The sequence below is a fragment of the Telmatherina bonti genome (genome assembly GCF_933228915.1).
Source record: "Telmatherina bonti genome assembly, chromosome: 5".
Classification (NCBI taxonomy): Eukaryota; Metazoa; Chordata; class Actinopteri; order Atheriniformes; family Telmatherinidae; genus Telmatherina; species Telmatherina bonti.
Window position 1 is genome coordinate 20656066 of NC_136623.1, and position 19090 is coordinate 20675155.

Genomic DNA, 19090 nt, shown 5'->3' on the forward strand with positions numbered 1-19090 from the left:
TTACAGCTTTGTCAAGGTGCAAGATGTCAGTGTGTGTACGTGGAGACAACGGGATTTAAGGGGCTATTGTCACCAAGAGGATTTGAAGTACAAAATGTTCCTGAAAAGTCAAATAAATGCTTTTTTTTCCACATTCATAGGATCTCATAATATTGGCTTGTTGATTTTACTGCTGTAATCAACAGTTCTGGACAGCACCAGTATCCTCACAAACCAAAAGGTAAAATCGGGGACTTTTTTTTTTCTTCAGATAATTTTCTGTAAACATGGAGAATGTATAAAAAAAAAAAAAAAAAACAGCCGCAGCGGTGGCCAAGTGTGGCATCACTGAAGTTCTGCTTCCCTCGGCCACTAGAGATTTCAGGTGACATGACAACAAACACATAACTGCAAGTCCATTGCATATAAGACAGTGTTTCCTTATTGTAATAAGACAGCTTGCTGTCCCAAACTCAAATGAACATTTGCATTATTTCTTTTGCTCCTTGTGCTTAGTTTTTTTTTTCTTATTTTATTTAAAGTTTGTAATTTCTAGAATGCTCCAGACCAGGGGTGCCCACGTCCAGTCCTCGAGATCTACCATCCTGCAACCTTTAGATGCAACCCCTGTCCAGCACAGCAGAGTCAAAAAGCTGAATTCCTCTTCTGCATGTCATTCAGCTCTGCAGAGGCCTGCTAACAAGCCACTTACTTGATTCAGGTGTGTTGGAAAAGGGTTGCATCTAAAAACAGCAGGATGGTAGATCTCGAGGACCGGACTTGGGCACCCCTGCTCCAGACGTACCCCAACAGGAGTCTTTGAGATTTTTTTTTCCTCCAGCTTGTCTGTCTGTTTATAAGTTTTACAAGGTCAGTTTTGTTTGCTGTTTCTTTACAGTTGTAGCAGCTGATTATATGGTTTCCCCTGTTTAAGTTGAACGGCTCATACTGTTGATTTCTGTCTGTATCTTTCTCTCTCTCTTCGCTTTACTTCTCGCTCTCTTTGTTTACTTTCTCCTTTCTTTTTCCTCTCAGCACACTTGTCAGGTCCAGCATTAATATGTAAATTCAGCAACAGTCTAATCTAAAAATAAAGACTAAATTTTAAAGTATCAAGAGAGGGCTTATATCCACGAAGCTCTGCTTGGCAAAGCAAATTTATTCGGCACAACACAGCAGCCAGACCACCATTCTGCTTGCTAATGGACATAATGTTGGACAGGACAAGTTTAAATAAAAAAAGACATTAGGAAATAAGCTTCACTGTTTCCGTTATTTCCTTTAGCAAAAGAAACACTGGAGCATCCTCTGTGAGACAAACTATTTTGTTTCATGATTCCTAGCAACCTTTAAAACAGCATTCTATTGCTTCAATGGGAATTCATGTGGATAACATGAAGACAGAGTGTGAGCAGCCTGTGATGGCTTCACCTTTGTGTCCTTTTCCTCCATTCAGCTTGTCAAATTTTGTAAAAGGCTGTTAATGACTAATCATTTTAATGGGGTGTCATAAAGCAGGGAAAGACCTAAAATGTGCAGGATAGTGGCCCTTGGGGACTGAAATTGGACATCTTTGATAAGATATTGCCTGTGTAACACTGATAGGATTGCATCAGATGGCATATCTGAAGCACTTGGTGGAAAATATTGAACAGTTGTAGTCTAAGTGATGCAGACCTACATTGTAGCTTAGGGCACATCCACACCTGGATAGTCCAGCAGACTCAATCCTAAACACTAATACAAAGAGACCTGATTATAATATACATATGCCAGCAAGTGAGACACAAAAAAGTCATTCCTGAAGAGATATCAGTTCAGACTTAAAGCTGATATATTTCTTAAACACCTTCAGCTAAATTAGATTTGTTATCAGTTAGTAACATATTTTAAAAATCAGCTTTTAATGAGATGCACTGTCTAACATTCAACTGATGCTTCAACTGTTTTTTATGTTTCCATGTGGTTTTAGTCTGATCGTCTTCATGCGTCCTCTTTATGGCGCAAAGCTAACTTTGGGAAGTATTACTGTCACATTCTTTCACGCACCAGTCAATTTTTTTTTTTACAAAAATTATCTGCTACAGCCGGCAAAAGCTTCAAGAGCTGAGTATTTGAGTGTTAAATCTTTAATATAATAAATATTTTGATATGGATATTCTAGATATTCAGTAAATTAAAGCAATACACAAAAATTTGGGGCCTTAAACATTTTCCTCTTTCAAATTGCCAGCACTGGTCTGGCTGTGCTTGTCATACAAAACAAAATTCATTTGTCAAGTGAAAAGTTGTGTGCGACTAAATCCGTGCACAACAGTCTGTGTTGCAACAGTTCCCACCACCAACAACCCCCATGACCGACCTCACTTGGAACATTTTTGGAAGAGCCTCTAAATATGCAGTAACACATATATAACAGTTTCTTTATAAGAAAAATGTCCCAAAATGTCTTTTATCCATAGAGCCCAAGGTTGTAAAATTCTTACACTGATTTTTTTTTATATATACTTTTAGGTTAACGGTTAAACTTTTTGTAAGATCTTCAAGGCCTTGTGAAATTGAACTTTGAAGATTGTAAATGCTTTATTTTCCCTGAAATCCATAAATGAGTTTAAGGAAAACAAATAAGACGGCAACATCACATTTTGGTCATTGTTTTACTCGTGGGAGCACAAGAGCCTGAGTTTTTGTAACAACTTCTTAACAAACACATGACAAGACTTAGAAAAACAGGTGATGCAGCAAAATAATCATAAATACCCTTGATGGCATCATAATGGTTAAAAAGGGATAGTTTGTTTAGCAGCAGAGTTCGAAGTATGCAGCTGATGTGAGGAAGCACATCAACATCCAAGAGCACCATAAGTAGGAATGAGCAAACAATGACCACTTACTGTATTCTTGTACAAAAAGCTTGTACTAGATTTAAACAACCAATCATCATCAAGTACATAAAACTGAACAATAATTCATTTTATTGCTCATTTAATTATGCTTTCTTTCAGGATTCACAAGTTCAAATACCACTCTACACACGATAGATAGACAGATAGACAGATAGACAGATAGACAGATAGATATACCGTATGTGTAAATGTGCCATTGTACACGTGTTTATGCCAAAATATAAAAAACTCAGAGAATATTTGCTATAATACTCTGTGTGCCAGGCGAAAAGGGACGGAAAACAAATACATTTGACCAGTAATGAGAAGATCAATAAGAGTGAAAATAAGGATGGATGATGGATAGAGACTGAAAGAAAACATTTTGAAAACTGCTGATAGTGATTAATAGACAGGCAAGAGATGAAACAAACACCAAAGAGAAGAGAAAGAAAAAAAAACAAGGTATGATGGAGAAGAGTGTGTGAAGTCGCTGCTAAAGTTTCTCTTCCCCATCTTTGACGTTGAAAAAGTAACAATTAGTATGTGTAAAATTTATCAGCTATGCAACCAACTTGGCTTTTAATTTCAGGCATCATAACTTGAGATATTAACCAGCACCCCATGAGGTAAATGAGACCACTTTTGCTCCAAACTAATATGAGTCAAGGGGGAAATCTGGTCAATTTATAACGTGAAGCTGAAGAGTTAGCTGCAGGGCTGGCGAATACTTAACTGCTATATTCTCCCGACAATCCTGAACTGAGGATTGGAAAGGTTTTTTTCTGAGAGAGACAGAGAATAAAATGAATTTTCAAAAGCGATTATTAACCTCTGGCAGTCTTACAAAATTTGCGAGGAACTGTCTTGTCCTACAGATCAATCAAAATGATTGAGAAGGGGATCCCTTAAGAGTGAGACACTCCTATGTGGTCCTCTCCACATTTGCTGAGGAGGCAAGAGCTCGCCAGGGACAAATTAGCCACAAAGGAGCACTGAGGCATCATGGGAAATTAATGATCAGGACCTCCAGGAAGTGAGCTAATGAGTCCTAGTGCCACACACGCATACACTATCAGCCACGCACCCACACAAAAGATAAAGAAAGCAAAGCCGAGGAGGAGGTCCTGCAGAGAGGAAATAGACAAACATGCAATTGCAGCAGCTAATAACACAAAGCTATCAATGTAACCTCGCCTGGATGAGTGATAGCACTGGAGGAAGAGCAGGGTTAGCAATCTCACAGACACACACACACACACACACTCACACATTGTAGAGTTTGATAATTAGAGAGGACCACCAGTGGCTTTCTCTCACAGAGGCGTAGTGATTACTGTTGCTACACCCTCCCCTGGGGCCGCTGACAACAAATAGAGAATTAATACGTATCAAACACACACACACACACACACACACACACACACACACTACAACAACCTCATGCATCTAAGTGGAGCTGAGTTAAATGTGGCATCTAGACAGCATTCAAGGAGGTGTGAGTCTCTACTGCCCAGTAGATCAGTTATTTTGACTGATCTATTGGACTAGTTACTTCTTGTGAGTTGGCCACCTGTTTACATGATTCTATCCTGCCCTACATGGAGCTTTACTGTGAAGTTAGAAGCTGAAAGGAGGTTCAACGGAGAATTGTGGAAGTGTTGTTGTTGAACTTTATAAAGTATGTTACTTACTGCTAATGAAAATGCCATCAGACAGTGTTGGTGTTTTATGACGCAGATAGATGCAGATAACAGTCTTTCCACAGTCAGCCTGTGGCTCATTTCAGGTGAAGGTGAAGCCAGATGGTTATCCAGCCACACTGGAGCAGTTACAGTCAGGCTCCCCACACCAGTGGGCGCACCTCACTAGGATTTAACTCCACAGTTCAGTGTCACACATAACCACACCCTTGCAGATGGATTGGCTAGAAGTTTCCCCGGCACCGCCCTCCGCTCCGGGCATCCGCCCTTCCAGCTCCGAAGCCTGTTGCTGCCAAACCAGCTGACAGTTTCAGTTGCTAAACTGCTGGATTGTTATTGTACTTGGTTTCACCTTTGAACTTAGGCAGTTAGTCGCATTTTTAAGGTTCAATGAATCTTAGCCTAAAACCAACATGTGGACCAACTCTCAGGAGCCTTCCATCGTGATGGTGCGTACTTCCCACCTCCCAGCCTGTGACTGTTAAATCTCTGTTCTGAACCCACCTTAACCTGGATGCATCATGCCAAACTGCAGCAGCAGATGACGTAGAAGCGCGAGTTCGTGCATGAGTTAGTGAAGCTTCAAGGTAAAGTTGTTCATCGAGCTCCTGTATCGGGTCTCCTCACCTGATCACCCCCTCCAGTGGATGGAGAATCTCTCCGCGGCGGCCAACAGAGACAGGATGTGGACACCGGGAGCTGCCTCTGCTTGGAAAGCCACAGTCTTCCTCCTCAGCATTATCCCAGCTGTTGTAGGCAAAAGACATGTCGTTTATTGGAACTCTACAAACACAAGGTGAGAGAACTCAGCGCGTACTGACGCGTCTCCTCGGGGCGCAGCGAGGAGGCTACTGTTTGGGGTTCCCTCTCTCTGCACAGGCTTCAGTGTTTAGACTCCAACTGGTTCAAGTTTGCGGCCTTTGCGCAGAACAAGCGGAGCCAGTCTGGTCTTGCCCTTTTATTGCACAACTACCTAAACCTCTTCTGAATGAGTCAGGCTTTAGTTTGTTCAAAGAATCTCAGCTATGCAGCAGATCACGTCTGTGTTTGCTTAATTAAAGAGGGGTGCAGGGAAGGTATGATTACTTAAAGCCTACTGAAACCCAAAAGCTATCAGACTGGTATTTGCCTTGAATAAAGAAGCTGGAGCATGATCCTGGGCTTGTTTGATACACAGTTTCTTTATCACACCCTCTCTGCAGCCAGTTATCTTCATCATAATGACCCCACTCCTCTGCATTTCACCTTTCTGCTACCACTGCAGTTAGTGATTATGCTACCCAAAGAAAGTCAGAACTGAGGGGTTTTCTTAAGTATTTGTTGTGATTAATGCCCTAAATGGCATTCTCATGACACAGGTGTATATTAAAGTCTTAAGTACTTCTGTGCATAAGTGAATGTAGTTGAGTAATGGGGAGGTGTGTGTGTGTGTGTGTGTGTGTGTGTGTGTGTGTGTGTGTGTGTGTGTGTGTGTGTGTGTGTGTGTGTGTGTGTGTGTTTGTTAGTGTGTGTAATAGGTTGATTAGGGCCATTAGCAAGGCATAGTGAGGCTCACCTGCTGATCCAGGTGTTCCACTTTGGTCAATTGAAGGGTTGAGGTGGGAAAGCTGCCCAGCCAAGTCTAAAACCCATCATTACTTTACAACAGGGGTGTCCAAAGTCGGTCCTCGAGGGCCGCTGTCCTGCAGGTTTCGCATGTATTCCTGTTCCAACACATCTAGCTTCCACTAAATGGATCAAACAGCCAATGACGTGCACAACTGATTAAGCTCTACTCCTAATTAATTTGAATCAGGTGTGTCTGAGCAGGGATACATAGAAAACCTGCAGGATTCTGGCCCTCGAGGACTGGAGCTGGACACCTCTGCTTTACATGCTTACAGAGAGACCATAAGATGTGGCTTTCAGATTATCTTTTTACTTAATAGCTAGTGGGCTCTAAAATGTATTTTACATTTATTAATAAGGGAAATATGACTTCTGGGGCCGTTAATATTCCCAAAGGCTCTTTTGTCAGCTCTGCAGGGCTTCTCCTCTGCTTAAGTCAGCGATGGTTATGTCCAGCGTGTCCAAGCAAGTAAAACCTAGTACAGTAATGGGGAGCCAAGAGAAATGTGGTTTGGGAGGAACACTGTGAAGATTAGGAAGCACCTTCTTGTTTCCCAGCGATTCAGGGATGAATTGTCACAGCCTGTGGCAGGGCCACACAGTCTGCTGCAACACCACACAATCACAATGCCATCAGCATCACGATGGAGGATAACCCACTGTGGCAGAGAATCACTCTCATCACAACATCACCCAATCACAAAGCTATCAGTGGAGCAGTGATGTCCAGAATCCCCTGGACTCCTCTCCTCTCCTCTCCTCTCCTCTCCATTTTATTTTTTTTTGTCTGCAACCCTCCCACCTCCCTCTTTATATCTCATGACTCCCTCCTGCCCAGTGATGGATATTGGCAGTGTGATTAGTTGAGCTTCAGTCATTTTCCCGTACCATATTTTCTATTAGCTGACTGCCAGCCAGCCAGGTTGTTCTGAGGCCTGTAAATGCAGCCAGGCGAAGGCAAAGGGAGCCAGGGACAGCAGAGCCATGCTCGTGTTGGCTCAGCACTGCACTACAGGGCTCCGACCACAACTTCTTTCTTGAATCTGTAATGGATATTTTGGTTTTCATTGAACAGCTGCATGCTCTTGCCTCTCACGTCTGCTAAATTTTATAGAAAATGACCAACCAGCTCTGCAGTTTACCTCCTCATTTCACCATTCTGTAGAGCATTTAAGCATCTTTCAGCAGACTTTAGTCGACCAGCCAGAAAAATGTACATTTCTGATTCATTTTCACAGCTTTTATGTGTAGTGTAGATATTGAAATTGCCCACTATAAAGTCTGTTTATGCTACTTGGTCAGCACAAAGCTGCAAAGTGATTAGGGGACCATGCACTATAGCTCCATACCACCTTATTTCCCATAGGAGTTTATGTAGAAGACAACCACATAAATATTCACTTAAAAGTGAGTAGCTGATGACTTGGATTCATTATGCTGGCAAAAACACAAAGGACATGTTTAAATTACATTTGATCTACTGGGTGTGTAAATAGGTAACTGTTTGCTAACACTACTGTTCCATCAGTGCTGTATTGGAAGCGTTGGCCTTGTGTGTGTGTGTGTGTGTGTGTGTGTGTGTGTGTGTGTGTGTGTGTGTGTGTGTGTGTGTGTGTGTGTGTGTGTGTGTGTGTGTGTGTGTGTGTTTTAATAAGTTCAGATTTTTTTTCTTTTTTTTATAAATGTTGCTAATTAAAACTTCACCTCTGATGCTGACAGAACAGCAAAGGATTGTCTGTCTCTGGCTCCACAGGAGTTACTATACAGGCTCAGACCATGTAACTGTAGCTGGTTAGAAAACAGGTTCTTGTCAGTATGGATGACAGAAGACAGACCCTGGCCGTCACCTCTCCGACAACATGTAGATTTACGGTTTTAATGAAGCTGGAGCAGTGAAGTGGAGACTGAAGAGCCTCGTTGCTCTGTTCTCGGCTGGCTAATATGCTTGTAACAAAGGCTCAGTGAAACACTTTAACAGGCACACATTTAGCACCCTCTAGATTGAAAAATGGAGACCTGAAATGGAACTGATGGACTGACTTGCAGGGTCAGTGCTGAATGTTGTGGAATCAGATACCCCAGCTTCTTTCTTGGTGGGGCTCAAGTGGTCACCCTCTTTTATGATTTTTATGAAGAGAGTTTACGATCGCTCTCAGTTTTACAGCTGTATCTCCTTTGGAGCAATAGTTCTGTATTAGCTGAGAAATTATTTTGTACTTCCTGGAGCAGTTAAAGGTCAGTAAAATTATATAACCACAGTTCTTGAACTTGTGTGTGTGTCTGTGTGTGCTGAGATTTAACTCTCTCCTGAGCTCAAGCTCCTTTTTATTGGTGTATTCAGAGCCTTCTCGTGTGCCACAGTGTGCTTTTAAACCTGTAGGCCCAAACATTTTGACCAGCGTATTTGCTGATGCTGCTTTGTCTGCTTCTTCTGCTACATTCATCCTCATAAAGCCACTCAGGAATCTGTCGAAGAGTTTGCTCGAAGCACCGAAACTTTACCCATTGAATTACTTCTAGATATTATGGCTGGAAGGATGCTTTCCTCGTCTGTATGATCTGCTCACACGTCCGTAACAAGAACAAATGTCATGCCTAACCCTGAAATCAGCTACTAGATTTCCTTGTCTGTTTTCAGCTCTCACCCGTGCCATTGGTTCCCTTCTTATCTGCAAAGGGAGGAGGCAAACTTGTTTGTCTATAGTTCAAGCATCAGGCTCTGCTTTTGAATTCTTTTGCTTTCTGTTCTACACATTTTTCTGTTTTATTTTCTTATAGAGTGGCAGCTTTTCATCTTTAAGGATAATATAGCCGAGTCTTCTTACCAATTTCTGCACATCATCTTGCTCTGGAAGTTTTGACCAAAACCTTAAAGCAGATGAAAATCAAAACGAGCCGACCCCTCTGAACCCCCTCTTTCTCTGCACCTCTCCCAGCTCCTCAGACAAACGCTGAGGGTGAGCTCCCAGCCAGTGAAGCATGTTTAAACGGCACATGAGGAGATGAATATTTGTATTGGTTTTCTGTATCTTTATTGAAAGCAGCCCTCATAAGTCTCCCGTGTAATCTCTGCTCTGTTTATGCATCATTTCCCCCTGCGTGCAGTCATGAAAGATCTAGTTTAAAGACCAAAGTAAATCACATTGTGCATACCACACCTTCACACACACATTCAGATCTGATCTGTAAATATGCATGCAGCGGACACGCACGCACCTTACAGTAAAGAGAAAGCAGATAGCACTTGCAATTATGTCTTTTCTGGGAAGATGATTGCACTTTCAGCCACTTTACTTTTTCTTTTTTCATTATTCTGTCCCTTCTCTGTTTTGTGTGTGTGTGTGTGTGTGTGTGTGTGTGTGTGTGTGTGTGTGTGTGTGTGTGTGTGTGTGTGTGTGTGTGTGTGTGTGTGTGTGTGTGTGTGTGTGTGTGTGATTTAAATGAGTATATTCCTCACATTGTCTGCTATCTCTCCTCTCCGTGTCTGTCTGTACTAATCTCTGTCTTCCCCTGGTAAATGATTAACATTGAGAACCTGGCTGAACTATAATCAACAAACCCACAGTGAGGTAATTACCACTTTATTCCCTGTCCTGCTAACAAAGCAATTTCTCTCTCCCCCTCCTTCTCTCTTCATCTGTCATGTAGCTGTATCAGTGTCTGTGTCTCTTCACTGTGTCTCTCTATTGTCTCATTGACTGCTGTGCAGTGATCTGTGTAGATTCAGGGCGGCATTTTGAAAACTAGCTGTGCACCTTGTCTGTCTTTGTAAGTGCGCTTTGCATGTTTGTTTGGGGTTTTAAGTGTATTACCTGCGAGTGAATTAACTTTGTGTGGTACCAAGCTTCTTCATCTTTGTCAGAAAACAATGCAGGGCACCGATTTTAGTGATTTGTATGCCTGAGAATTGACATTTAGTACCATTGTTGTTGGCTAAAGTTCGTTTCACTGGAACAATAGCTCTGTCAGAGTTGTGTGTTTGTGTACTTTTGGAGCTGACCTGCTGGTTTGCGTAAAAGGGAAGTCTTTGTTTCCTTGACAAGCGATGGAGTGTGATAAATTTCAGTTCTGGAAAAACAAACCCAGAAATGTTTCAGCCCTATTAAAACACTCAAAGTATTAATTCATTTGTGATTGTGGTTTTTTTTTTTTTTTTACACACATTTCCAAACTTTGTTTTCTTCTCAGCCAGCAGTGAAAGTGGTTTCAACAGGGAAAAAAAAAATCCTCTTTCCTGGCCAGCGGTGTGCGACTGTGGGAACTTTTACTTACCGCTGTGCTGGCCCCTCATCTAAATAGGTCATTGTTTTTTTCCACTTGTTAGCTGAGTTTAGGTGTGACTGAAGTGTTTAAGGGAAAAGACGAATAATTGCTCCAGGGTGCTTGTTATTTATTTTTCTTTCCTTAATGGTGGAGCATAGAGAAATTGTGCAACCATTTCCCTACAGAAAATTTACGGGTTACCCGTAACCATTTCTGCTTCCTCCACTTTTCATGCATGCATCTGTGTGAAACCCATAATCCCTTATTTTTGCTGTTTAGTGATATATTATACCTTCAAATAAAACCAGCTTCATCGCTGCACAACAAAAAATAATCTTGGCAATTGAAACGAAAGCTGAGATACCCACACACAGGAAGACTCGGGCACACTGTGTTGAAAATGAGGTTCGGGCAGTGAGGATGTCTGTATTAAAATGGATCAGATAGTCACAGTGCAGCTTGGAGCCGTCGGAGCAGACATAGTGTAGAAGTGTAGAAGCATGAAAGGACGGCTGCTCTCTCCTCCTGGTCAGGATATTTAGTCAGTCGATACCAATTTAACACCCTGATATTATCACCATCTTCTTGCATTATCACTAGACTGCATATGGACTCATCTCTTTTCCCAATTTCTCTGCCCCATGCTCCCCTGTTTCTCTGTGTACACACATACATCAACATTAGGTTGCATTAAGCTGTAATAAGTTGCATTGTATGAATGTCTCCAGATGAGGTGGAACAGCTGTGGAATGAAATGCGGTTCGGTCGGTGTCTGCAGCTCGGCTGGCACAATAAAAACCTGACTTTGGCACGAAATGGCTGCTGTGCCGTGTGCGTGTGAAGATGGGGGGGGGGGGTTATGGTGGTTAGCGACTGTTGGTGAGCCCTGAGTTGGAGTGCATTCATTCATTCATAGCTCACAATGAGCTGTCATTGTTGCTGGTGTCAGATGAACTGTGTATTCCTTTGACGTACAAAACAGCAATTAAGTTGAGGGGGACCAGTGTGTAAACACAGAATGTGGGAAATGCTGTCAATCTTATCCCAACCAAAACAACACAATACACTGGTTGTTTAGCCAATATGTGGGTTGTAGAAATTCTCACACACGTGCAGGCAGAAACATCCTTTGAAGTACATATAAGCTCATGCGATGCTCCTCCACTCAGCTCAGAATCCTACCAAGAAGCAACCGGGGAATTCCCAGAGACAGAAATTGAATTAGTATTGACCCAAGCGGAGCAAAAGGCTGTAGTAGGTGCCTGGATTAGTGTACAAGACAAAGTCCTCATGGCCAGCAGGACACTGAGACATGTTTGTCATCTTACCTTCGCTGCTGAAAGGGGCTTAAGGGCAATCGCTCCTAAAAGGATTTATTTTTTATAGTATAACTGTTCACCATAAAAACAACTTTTCCACATACATTTACTGTTTCCAGCTTTTGTTGCCTTTGATTTCTGTTCATGAATCCACTTGTTTTAGTTGTAAAGTGAATGTTTCTATCATCCTGTGAAGATATTTATAACACCACTAACTGTTGTGCCAGGGACAATTTTTTTTTTTTTTTTTTGGTTTGGTTTTTTTTTTTGCTCATCAAAATTTTGGTGCAGAGCTTATGGTGCTTCTTGGCACATTTCCAAGCAAACCTCTCTTTTGCTGTTGGTGCTCATGGTGCTGCAGTTGTCCTGTCACAAGGTGGTAGCTTACAATCTTGTAAATTTGAAGCCGCGGTGCTAAAGTAAATGCCTGCGAGGGGCTGATGTGTTAACTGAAAATGCACCATGTCACTGGATTAAAGTAAAGACCCAATAATCTGTATTGCCGGCTAAGCATGCTGTAAATCTTCAAAAATGACAAAGTGACTGTTTCAATTGTCATTTATAAAGATTAGAATCTAAGAGGGACCTGGATATGGTGGTGATAGAATTAAATCATTAGCCATCTAGAATGAAAATGCATAAAGAAGGATAGAATCTTCTTTTCAGTAAAAATGAACTGTACTGTAGGGCTGCACTGCCTGAAGGAAATGGGAAAATGCTTCAATGACGGAAAGCTTTTTTTTTTTGTTTTTTTGTTTATGAAGGCTGTTTGCTTTGGCCTGCAAAGCTCATCACATTTTATTTATTGATTATGTTTGTCAAATTATGTCCTCTAAGCCATAAATCTATTTGTCTTGTAGCACATCACGACATGTACTGCAGCACTGCGTGTCTCGGCTGATATGGTGTAGCGTATCCAGTGGTTTTTTACAAAAGCAACTGAAGCAGTCGACTTCACACTAGAACAAACTTTATGGACTAATAACCTTACTAGAAAAGAAAGCACCTTAATGGTTTATCTGAAAAGAACAAAGAGGCATAAAGTATTTTTATAAAATCACTGGGAGGAGAGTGAAAGTATTTATCTGGTGGATACTTGTGTCCTTGTTTTTTCTGAGTAAATAGCAAACTGCACAGATATTTTAAATCTGATTCATGGTTTTAAGATCTTTATTGAAACAAAACCTAATATTTTTTTGCCATCCCCTCCCAGGAATGTGGCAGCACAGTATAATTTTTCCCCAGCCCCAAATGACGTCAAACACACAGATTTTTACCTTTATTTCCTCTCGATGCTAGCACATATATACCACACAAACCACAAATGAACATGCACACTTCCTCTCTGCCTCATTTTTTTTTATTTTGGCAGCCCCTAGAGATGATAAAAACATTAGACCTACAGTGGAGGGAGTGAGGGATGGAGATTGTGTTAAGGAGAGGTTGGTGGGGAAAGAGTCAACAGATTTCAACTCCCAAAACAGCTCAGGAAGACCCTCAGGGATAGAGGGATGAGGAGGGAGGGAGAGAGGGGAAGAAAGGGTGTCAGCGGGTATTATTATCACTGTCAAAAGAAGGCATGAGGAGCGAACCCTTCCTCCACCCATTCCACACACAAGCTGTGACGCAGGCGAGTGTACAGGTGTCGTAGAGGGACACTCGCATTGCTGCCAATGGCGCCATCACCCCGGCTGCATCCACACGTGGCTGCTCCAACTCGTGGGAGAGCCTGAGGAGGAATCACGATCCATTTGGTTTGTGTAGCAGCAGAATGTCTTTACCTGATTTTTTTTGGGGGGGGGGGCAAAATGTTGGATCATACGCTCACTTAAACATGCCAGCATTCAGATGCTTTGAGATGAGCAAGAGGAGGATGTCTGCGAGTGTGCGCAAGCATATTTAGATGTTATTTCTGTAGCTATCTTCTTTTTTTTCCCGGGGGGGGGGAAGTTGCTGTACAGCACAGTTTGATCCCTGTCTCCTGGTACTCTCACTGCTATTTTCTCTCTGCTTCCATGTTTTTTGTTTTTTTGTTCTTTTTTTATCTTTTCCTCAACATTTTCCTACAATAAAATCTTTTAGTTATGAGCATGAAGAATATAGATTGTTAAATTAGTTCTTTGATTAGCTGTGCAGCTATATGACTGGTATCACTAAGCTCCCTACTGTGTACACCATACATTCACTATATTCTTTTTTTTTTTTTTTTTTTTTTTTTCACTATATTCTTTTTACCATTTATGACATTTGCAGGCAAAATATGATGTGAAATATTGTACAGTCTTTACAAGCATATAAAGCTAACTTTATATAAGGAAATTGTAATTAAAGCCAGTCTTTAGAATGAATTTTAAATGTCATATTTTCACCATACTAATATAAACAGTCTTTTTTTTTTTTTATTATTGATTGTGCTTTTTTTACTTTCCAAAGTGTATTTATTCTAATTTATCAGGTCATCAATTGGCTGTAACTTACAGTCTGAAAGCATCTGGAGTAGTAGTTGTATTTTGTGCTGAAAGGAAGAGAAGAAATAGCCCTGTCCCAAATCTCCATAGCTGTGGCTTTGTAGCAGGAGAACTCATGAATCTCATTGCTCCGCTATTCAGCTGCAAATGGAGTTCTTGTACACAGTGCACCTATCAAAACACTGTAGCAGACGCTCCATGTTTGTGGATTATATATGTATGTTCTCCTAAAATACACTCAGTGACAAATGCCTCGTCATGAAAGTCATTAAGTCTCTTACACACATGTTTTTTTCTTTTGTTACTTTTAAGAAGGCATCCTTGTGGATTTGCTCTCGGATTGTTCAGAGCGGAGTTGTATTTCATCAAATGTGTCGCTAATTGATATTTATTGCCTTTTGTTTATTTGCTTCTGATTTACGGTGGAATTCCTGTTCCTGTTAGGAAAAAGACTCGCTCAAAGCCACACATACCTTACCTCCTGTGTGTTAATCTTGTAGTTTTTGGGTCATCGTGGTTCATTACTTAAAGCGCCAACCAGTCATCTTTAATCCCAAAATAATCAGTTAATCCTGTCTGCACCTCTCTTCATGACCCTCACAACTTCCTTCCTTTAAACTCTTAAATCCAAACCCCCCCTCCTCATTCCTCTTATTGTGTCTGAACCTTTCATCCATGTTGTGGAACTCTGGCCTTTCTAAGAAAGACTCAAGGTCGACCATGCCATCCAGTTCTATCAGCTCAAGTGTCAAACGCATGAATTTTAATTCACAAAATTAGGCTAATGATTGGTGCTGAATTTACTGTATGGCGATTTTAAATGGCACAAACTCAATTGTCTGTCTGTAGCCAAGTTCACACTGAAAAGAGAAAATTTCCTTAATATTATTTAATGGCTCTTTTGATTGAACTCCTACTGTATGTTCATGAGGGCGGGGTGAGGCGGGTGAGTGGCTGTGCGTGACTAGAACAGGACAAAGATGGATGCCTTGAGGGGGAATAAAGTGGACCTTCCATACCCCCGACACACAGAGTGATATGAATCTCAGCCGATGTGACGGAGAAAGATGGAGAGCCAGAGAGAAGCATGGATCGGCTGCAAGGGTGGGAGAGGGAAGGGGGCAGTTTAGACTCCTGGGATTCCAAAGCAGTGACCGTGAAAGTGCTTAGATAAACAGAGAAAAAGACAGAGAGAGGGAGGGAAGGAGGACAGAGTGGGTAAAACGGTGGTGAAAGAAGCAGTGAAAGGAGAGGATGGGAAGGTGAAGGCATGCCAAGTGGGGGAAGGAAATGAGATTGAAATGGGATTGAAAGTGACCAACTTAGTCAGTTTACTCTTTAACTCTTCTGCTCTGCAACCTCTCTCTATTCATCGTCTCTTTCTCTTTTCTTTCCTTTGTTTTAAATTATTTAGGCCAGTTGGATGTTAGAGCAGGTTTCTTTGGCATGTCTTGTGTGTGGTTGAATGGCAAACTGAAATGCAGCGGAATAACTGGCTCAACTTAACAGCCATCACATAATAAACCACTGGTAAAGCAAGAAGGAATGCACAACAGAGACATATATTTTTAAGAAGTCAAAGCTGCCCATCCAGCACTGACCTTCACATCACAGACAACAAGACAAAAACTGTGAACAAAAATGAGAAACTACAACATCAAAAGTGTGACCCAGTTTGTAAATGATGGATTTTCAAAGCCAAGTCTGATTTATTAGTGGAGTGTATTTGCTTTGCGAGTGCCCTTTTCAATATGATGACTGTATCTGAGAAAATGTGTGTCTGGAGGGGTTGCTTGCCTGTCCTCCTTAACCCACTTTAAACAGGTGGGGCCATAATACCTGGGCCACAGATATGCATAGTTGAGTATAGTTTAATAAAGGAAATGCAGGGTGTATGTTGCTCAATGAAACTCCACAAGGAACAGACTGAAATCGAATGTGCAAAATTATATCAGTGTTTGTTATGCAGTGTAAAAAAATGGTACAAACAATACAGACTTAATTGAAAAAGCCCTTTGACTCAGATAAATACAGCCTAGTAAAACAAAGAGGATTTTTGTTTCATTGAGAACTAATTTGTAATATCTGATTTTAATGAAGTAGCCTGAAAATGTCACTTTAATGAGATTTCAAATTATTGATCACTTCTAAAGTTCTGATCTTTTCTCAAAAAGCTTAAAAGGGCAAGCTGCACATGAGCAACTCGGGTTTTATGTTAGAAATAGTCAATATCTGATTACTTGATGATTAAAAATGTGAGATTCTCCTGCCTGAAAGAGTTTGATTCATTGTTGTTTTTTTGTTCTTTTTGAATAGCTAACATGAGGCGCTGCAGTATATTAGCTGATATTTACAGCGATGTACAACATGTGAAGTTCATATTGACATTGTTCCGTCATGAATCTGGTGGTTACTGTTGTTCCGAGATCTAGATGCAGGAAAAGGTCTCCGCAGGTTCTACAATGAGGGTATACAAAAAGGTGTGTGTGTGTGGGGGGGGGGGGGGGGGGGGGGGGGGGGGGGGGGCTTTTAAATGGCTTTTATAAGCTGTAAATCAAATTTTTGACATAGCCTCAGATTCACACAAACAATGTTTGACACAGACAGGATGAAAAAGCAATTTAAAAGAAAATGAACATTTCATACCTACACTCATTCTCAGCCATTTTTACAGATTTATATGATTTTTTTGTATGCGTGTGTGTGTGTGTGTATATATCTGCATCTATTAATAGAATTTGTCTGTGTTTAATCAATTGAGTCTAAATAAGATGGTCTGGTTCTCCTTCAAAGATTCAGATCAGTGAATTGCAGAACTAAATAATCTGCCTTTGTGTAAGTGCTGCTTAACTCAGTTATTAATTAGTGCAAATTTGTTATTAGGATTTGATCTTGTGCTGCGTTAATCTGCAGGGTCTGTCAGCTTTTTAGCACATAAATGTGAAACAAATGTTGACACAGTGGATCATCTTCGTTGCCACTGCAGCAATGCTGTTTGATTGTTTTGATAAGTACATTAAATGTGGCTTTTTGTAGCCATCTTTCGTCTTTACCCCCCCGCCCAATCTCAAAAATCGGTCCTGTCGGTGGCTGAGTGGGGTGGTTCTGTAGCTATATTCAAGCTTTTGTGTCTGAGCCTGGCACCTGTACAAATCAGCCCTCTATTTACACTGCAGCTCAATTTGGACCGCTAAAAAACATGGAGAGCACTCATTACTCTGAGGTTTAGGCTGTCCGACGGAGGGATGCAGGAAAAAGACGGATGGAGCACAGGATGGATGGGTGGGGCGTTGGCTTGGCACCAATCCCAGCTCAAGATTGGTGGTTGTCTTGGTAACAGCACGTCTGACCTTATTTACCCCTTTGCACACCCCCTGTTGTACGTGCACTCCGCTTTAGCATGTGCACATTTCTTTTGCCGCAGACTTTCTCTGCATTAAAGCTGAAAGTCTTGATCTTGTTCCGTCTTGTCTCTCGCACGCCAAACTCTAAAGTGTACCCACTTCCACACGCACAGCTAAGACTCAAGTCAGACTTTTACTTCCAGCTGTAGTACTCTGGCAGGTAAAACAAGGCAACACTTCACCGTGCGGTGGCTCTTGGCAAACACAGAACAGAAAAAGACTGCAGGACGGCTCTCTGGTCCATTTACTGTACATTGTAGATGGTAATTTCATACCTCCTAGAAAAGTCACTGGAAAGCTTATTTTAGGATCAGACTAGACCACACAGGGAGAATGATGCCTGCATGACAGGGTTCTGCCTCAAGAGGGATTCATGGTTTCTGCAGACCTACAGCCATATCAAAATGGTCCAGATGAATTGGTGACTATACAGGTGGATTTTGTGGGCTTGACTCTTGCAATTTTCTTTAGCTCTTCTGGCTGTCGCTATACATACTGTTATGCTGCTGAGTCCCACAGGATGGACACACACACACACACACACACACACACACACACACACACACACACTAAGTGGACCGATGCCATAACAGGCAGAAAATAGGGTCTGTGTTTACTTGAAGCTTAGAATCCTTTTGGCCTGAAGCAGCAGGTGTGTGTATATCTGTGTTTTATATGGATGCCGAAGGCAAACTGAAGACCAGTTTGAATGGTATTTGCCTTTAATTGAGCCTGCAGAAGAACAAATGTGCTGCCAATCACTTTATTAAGCTGACACATGGAGGTCAACACTTACCAAATTCAAGTCCATGCATAAAACATGAAGTGTAATGTGTGCGTGTGTCCTTCTATAATTTTTAGGGAAAGTACTATTTGGTTTTTTTTCCATTGTCACTTTATTGTTGCAAGTGTGAGTGCTCCAAAGTGGCATTTAAAGAAAACCACAGATGGAGACAGCAGACAGAAATCTTGCCAGAAAGTTCACATTCCATCCACTTGTAGAGGTTACAAGTCACAGAGAAAAAAGCAAAAAGTCTTCTGTACAACTGAAGTACACATCCTGCTGACCATGAAGGAAGCAGTGACACACAAATGTATGTACACACACACTCGGTTTGGCATACCAAACAGGAAAGAGGAGATAAGTACAACAGGTTGTTCCTCTTAGGTCTGGCTTTCCTGTCAGTGATGAAGTGTTAGTCCTGTCTTTAGCCACTGTTTACTAAAACCTAGACTCAGAAGAGGTGGGGTTTACAGATTTTTGAGGGTGTGGGGTGAAACAGGGTGTAATCAAAGGATTTTTGGAGCCAGCTGGACAGGCATGGTGGTGATGGGGGGCCACAGATGGTCATACATGGGGGGTACCATTCTTGTTTGTGTGCATTGAGGGGAGTAAGCACCCCAATAGACACAGCAGTGGTGTTTGGGCTGTGAGCACAGCTCAGCTTTGTGTAAGTATGG

The 19090-nt window shown here is 41.5% G+C and overlaps 1 protein-coding gene across 1 annotated transcript in view; it reads left to right on the top strand.

The window, feature by feature from the left end:
* Window positions 1–5250: 5250 nt before the first annotated feature.
* The window catches only part of efna4 (ephrin A4), a gene marked incomplete at both ends in the record, with an annotated part of 29966 nt that continues 16126 nt past the window's right edge, over window positions 5251–19090 (top strand). Inside the window, one exon of the mRNA XM_079239966.1 lies at window positions 5251–5363. Coding sequence (XP_079096092.1) covers window positions 5251–5363 — 113 coding nt within the window. The remainder of the gene's footprint in view (window positions 5364–19090) is intronic.